The sequence below is a fragment of the Balaenoptera borealis genome, assembly GCF_965194805.1.
Source record: "Balaenoptera borealis genome assembly, chromosome: 17".
Classification (NCBI taxonomy): domain Eukaryota; kingdom Metazoa; phylum Chordata; class Mammalia; order Artiodactyla; family Balaenopteridae; genus Balaenoptera; species Balaenoptera borealis.
Window position 1 is genome coordinate 65,752,441 of NC_138876.1, and position 6,000 is coordinate 65,758,440.

The following is a 6,000-nucleotide window of genomic DNA, read 5'->3' on the forward strand; positions in this document are numbered from 1 at the left end:
TAAGGATATAATTACTATCCTTAAAGAGGAATCATGATGTACCTGTATTCATTTGCTAGGGCCTCCATAACAAAGGACCACCAACAATAAATTCAACAGGAATTTATTGTCTCACAGTTCTGGAAGTTAGAAGTCCAAGATCAAAGTGTTGGCAGGGTTGGTTCCTTCTGAGGACTATGAGGGAGAAATCTGTTCCGTGCCTCTCCTAGTTTCCGGTGGTTTGCTGGCAGTCTTTGGCATTCCTTGACTTCTGTTGCATCACTCCAATCTCCGCCTTCTTCTTCGCACGGTGTTCTCCCTGTGTGGGTTTCTGTTTCTGAATTTCCCCTTTTTATAAGGACATTGGTCATGATGGATCAGGCCACACCCTAATCTAGCATGACTTCATCTTAATTATATCAGCAGTCACCCGATTTCCAAATAGGGCCATATTCTGAGTATGGGGGTTTAGGACTTCAACATACGAATGTGGGGGGTGGACACAATTCAACCAATAACAGTGCCCAGTGAGATGGCCACATTGCTCCTACCCAACCGATGTTAGTGCTTACCTGCCACTACAGCCTACACCAGCTGCTGTAGAGTAGGAGCCTGGACCAAGATCAGGGGTAGTGGGATAGGGCACTGACATCCCCACAGGACTCCAGGTTCAAGGAGATAATGATGAAACAGAGAGCCCAACCACGGCCTCCCCCTGCCCGCCCAGGTTGGGGCTGCAGGCGTGAGTGGGCATTCAAATTAGCACGTCTGAACTGGGGAGACCAGCTTAGAGATCCGAAAAGAAGAAGTAGCCTAAAAAAAAAAGTAAAGGATATATTTTTCCTTTTTGGTTGAATATAGGGGTTGAGATTTAAAAGATAGAACGACAAAGAGAGAAGAGAGGAAAAATAAACTATGGTACATCCACGCAATGGAGTATATTCAGCAGTGAAAAAAAGATGAGATGAAAAGACATAGAGGATAGAGGAACTTTAAATGCATATTGCTTAGTGAAAGAAGCCAATCTGAAAGTGCTACATACTGTGTGATTCCAGCTGTATGAATTTCGAAAAAGACAAAACTATAGAGATTGTAAAAAAAAAAAAAAAAATAGGGGTTGCCAGGGATTGGGGGGAAAGGGAGGAGGGGTGAATGGTGGAGCACAGTGGAGTTTTAGGGCAATAAAAGTATTCCGTATGATACTGTAAGAGTGGACACGTGCCATTATACATTTGTCAAAATCCATAGACTGTACAACACAGAGTTGTAGACTCTGGACTTTAGTTAATGATAATATATCAATATTTCATCAGTTGTAACAAATATACCTCCGGAATGCAGGATGTTAATAATAGGGGAAACAGTGTTGAGGGTGGAGTGGGAGAGGGTATATGGGAACTCTCCCTGCTCCATTTTATCTGCAAACTTAAAACTGCCCTAAAAAAAAATAAAGCCTATTAACTGAAAAATCAACACCAAAAAGATATATTACGCATAAAGAGATGTAGAAGAGATCATGCACTCAGCTACCCAAAAGGGGCCCCTGGCAGATAAAAGTTTGAGCAACTGACAGAGTTAGGTCTTTGTCAGAGGCGGTTGAGAAGATACAGATACAGACCAAAGTGTGACCCAGCAGGATCTCCAAGAGGCAAACAACTTTGGCCGCTCACACCTATCTCAGACACAACAAAGCTCTTCTAACTGACCTGAGAAGTGGTGGGGTTTGGGGAGGGGAAGAAGAACCAAATTCTTATTCAAAGAAATAACAATTTGGACCGCGCACCAGAGTGTCAATAACTTATGCAGATCTTATCAGCATCACATTTTTTGGTGCCTCCCAGCTATTCAGCGAGGCCCCACCAGCCTGTCAACACCCTTCAGCATCCCACGCATTCACATCCCGCATCCCCGGCGTATCCACACCACAGGAGGCTCTGCCGCGGCCAGGCCTGCCTTCCCAGGGCCCCATGGAGCGCAGATTTTCTCTCTCCTCACAGGATACCATCATACCATCCCCTCGGTATGCAAGGGTGTATTTGGTCCATTTCTGGGCTCACATTCTGTGACTTGGTTGAGGCTACGTGTCTATAAAATTGAACAATACATTTATGCTAACTTTGGAAAGCTGGGAAAAAATCTGATGTTCTCACATCTGGAGGAAGACGATGTGTAGTTTCAGTAATGTGAGGAGAAATGATGCAAAACTCATCATCAAAGAATGACAGGCTTCTACTAGGTGTTTTCTACATTTGCGGTATAAAACATTGTGATTTTACAAAATTATGGATAAGGCATGAGATTTATGGAGACTCCTCTGTCCACCTCTTCCCCCAGACACACAAAAAATAAAGCCTTCGTAGTATATGCATTGCTCCATCATAATAGAGCCTTTTAAATGTAGTTTTGTTAAATGATACAGAAAAGCATTTATTTAGACTAATGAAAATGATAGCCTTTACTATATATCAAAGCTCTCTTTTACCATTACGTACCTATTTATTACATGAAAGTCAGTAACTGGATCTCCTTGTCTGTGTGTTTGTTTTCGTTTTTAGGCAGCTTTAAGTGCCTTGAAGCAATTTTCTGAACAAGGATTGGATCCAATGGAAGGGGCGATGAATATTGAAAAAGGTTCTCTTGAAAAGTGAGTACATCTTCTGTTGTATTCTTACATTTGTAATTTTGTAACTGTATGAAAAATAAGATAGACATAATAATAAGGTGAAAAACTCAAGACAGTAATATCTATATCCTACAAAATTATTCCTAATACAATTCAATGTAAATAAATGAGAAACAGTCTATATGGTCATATTTGTTTCCTGTAAATATGTCTGTGAAAGTTTTAATCTACTGATTGATCATTATTTCTGCATTTTAATGCCTTTTCTGGAAATATTTCTGTGGGTTTTGCTGACCACGGAGATTTGCAAGACTTGCAAAAGGTGAATTCTCATTTCAGACTGTTGAGCATTCTGACTAAACCATTTTCTGAGGTAAATATTTTCATTCACATTCCTGCTAGGTAGTAGGCACAGCAGAGAGGGAAAAAAAAAAAGAAGCTGAGAGGAGGGTTCCTTCCCCTTGGCTGCATTTTGGTTTTCACATTGTTGTATGAAACACAAGCGCACGTTGTCACAGAAGTGTGGCTCCTGAGGGCTACAGAGGCCAAAACGCAGATTTAATAAGAATTTCTGAAATCCAGCTCATACCTCTTTTCTGATATTGAACATAAGGTTTGATCTGAGAGACTGAACTTTAAGTCTCGCCAGAGACCCAATTTATACTAAAGAAATTGCAAGCCATTGTATTTTACAACAGCGGAATCCAAATTCTTTCAGAGCAGAAACAATAGCAGGTGAGATTTCAGAACTCACACAGGAGATAACATTTTTAGAATGAAAAACATTGGATAACCTAGGAAGTCAAAACCAAATATACTAATCCTGCAGTTAAATAATCTTAACTCCCCCCCCCCAAAAAAACACAGCATTTGGTCATCAATATTTAAAAGGTGAGAGCGTGAGAAAAAAACATTTGGTAAACAGACGTGGCACTTTAAGTTGTCTATAGATTGGCAACCATTTATAAGCTAATTTAATCAAAACCATTTCCACATGATCTCATCAGTAGACTATCTGAACATAAATATTGTTGTTTCACTTTAAAATGTCACTTTTGTGGTGACCTTTGAATCCTGTGTGCCATCTGCTAATAAACATGTCTGAAGATGTGCAACCCTGGCCCTTCAGCTCTTGTTAACGTATTAATCTTCCAGACAAGCCCAGCATCTGGGAGAGAAAGCAGACAATAACCAGACCCCCCCGGGCTCCATCGCTCAGGACTGCAAGAAATCAAGGTCGGTCATCTAGCAGCTCCCAGAACCACGGCTGCCACCGCATCCTTATAAACCTGTCAGCACGCATGAGGGTGTCTGTGCTCAAGGAAATGAATGACTAATACCATGATTTGAGTCTTATGTGAAGACAACACTATTCTAACACAAGAGATAATAGACATAGTACTGTTTATTCAACTGGGGGAAAATAAAACTTTGAGCATTTCCCTTGGAACTTGAGATCAGATCATAACTCATTTGCCCAGAGGCAGCAGAAATCTGATCCTGCTACTGGAGCTTAAAATAACAATTAATGAAAAGTGTTAGAAACACAGGTACAATTCTTAAATGATTAATAGAGAAATTGGCTTTGGTTCTGTTGTTATGATTGTTTTGTCGTGGCGCTTGTGTTCACTTATATTCTCTCTCATTTAAAATAATGCCTGACGATTCAGAGATTAACCAATGATGTGCTGTGGAATGTGATGGTCGTTGTCTTCATATAGAGTCACACAGTTTCTCTTTTTATGCAGATATTTGTAATCTTCATCCCATATCAGTCTGAATAACTTCAAGGCACACCACTCAAAAGATGTATGCCAACAAACATGGTTGAAATCAGGTCAGACATTTGATTACGAATATGAAATAACGTTAGGAACAATTAGTTTCAATAGACTCCAGGAATTCAAAAAGAAAACAAAAACCACTTGCGGGTTTTTTGAATGCCATCATCCTATTAGCCACTAAGGAGGCGTCTTGCCTCTCCAGCCATTTCTGTGGATTCCACGTTCGCAGTGGACGTCGCACCCACCCATCCGTGTGTTGTAAGCCACTCACTGTTTGCATCCAAAGTGTTTTTTGATAACTGCCTCTGCACTTGGGGCAGTGAGTGGGATCAAAAGAAATAATGTTCATGGCGGGGAAGGGAAAGCCTGTCGGGGGAGCCGTAGAGGTCCTGCCAGCTTGTAGCCAGCCATGCTCTGGACCAGCATGTTGGAATCCAGCGTGGAGCCAATGCAGTAAAAAATGTGGTCGGTTTCTGTGTGAAGTGTGGTCATTGTTGTTCTTTCCTTGCCTCGCTCTCCTCTCTTAAACATCACCCCAGTGTAACCCATCCCAAAGGCCATGGCCCACCCGGCCCTGTCACCCTGCACAGAGGTGACACTAGAGGGTTCTCGTGCCACCCGCCGTCTCTGCGAAACTGCAGGGCCACCTCCCGGGTGACTGGGAACCGGGTTCCTGACCAGCCAACGTCGAGCAAAACCACCGCAAATCACGATCTGGCTGACTCACACGCGCCTGGAGGATAAACAAACAGCAACAGAAGGAAATCACTCTAGGGTTGTTTTTAATGACTCCCATGTGGGGAAGTCTGCCAGCATCGAGAGGGCTGGGTGCCCTCGGAGGAAATAGGTTTTGCTCCATAAAGCTGGGCCCTCGTGGACGTAACAGCCCATTTGTAAAGTTGGGGTTCACGAAGATCAGCCAAGTTGAACAATAAGTCTGCCGCCTGGCACCCTGCGCAGAGGGCCCTAAATCATCCCCTCGGAAGGGGGCAGGCCCTTTCTTCCCCCTGGGCCATCAGCACCTGAGGCTCCGGCCCTCGGTCAGCAGCACCACTTCAGGCAGGATCTTTAAAACGCATCTTCAGTTTCCCCAATGCCGTAAACGCTGACTACCGCTCACGGCCCACGGTCCCCGAAACACCAAGGCCGTCAGGGCCGTCGTGGGAGAGGGATGAGCTCAGGGCACAAACGAAGCTAATCAGTTCTCACAACCCAAGTATCTGAGGCATTGGCCTCTGGAGCTATCTGACGGAGTCACCCTCAGAGCTGAGCGTACCAGAGTGGCCACGCGGGGTGGGGGTGGGGGGGTGGGGGATGGACCTTTGCATCCGATCTCAAGTTTAGTGAGAGGATATTTATTCAGAATCATCTACCTGCTTGAAGAGCCCGGGGAAGCCTTTAGATATTTTCCCTTTAGAGAGTTTGCTAGCAGCCCTTCCTGGGAACCATTTGGGTTTTCTTTGGGTTGAATTAGCAATGCAAATGATGGGTGGCCTGCCGTCCCTTGCCATGTTACATATCACTGGGGGGAAACCATTAAGTAGATTTATGGAAAGAATGTTTCTTCAACACAAGGAGATCTTTTTGATGAAAAATGGAACTCGTTATTCTCTA

General features: G+C 43.5%; 1 protein-coding gene across 1 annotated transcript in view; it reads left to right on the forward strand.

The window, feature by feature from the left end:
* STAU2 (staufen double-stranded RNA binding protein 2) overlaps positions 1 to 4,868 on the forward strand; it is a 286,094-nt gene extending 281,226 nt beyond the window's left edge. Inside the window, exons 14-15 of the mRNA XM_082364073.1 lie at positions 2,535 to 2,623; positions 3,758 to 4,868. Of these exons, the coding sequence (XP_082220199.1) occupies positions 2,535 to 2,623; positions 3,758 to 3,851 (183 nt within the window). The 3' untranslated portion in view covers positions 3,852 to 4,868. The remainder of the gene's footprint in view (positions 1 to 2,534; positions 2,624 to 3,757) is intronic.
* The last annotated feature ends 1,132 nt before the right edge of the window (positions 4,869 to 6,000 follow it).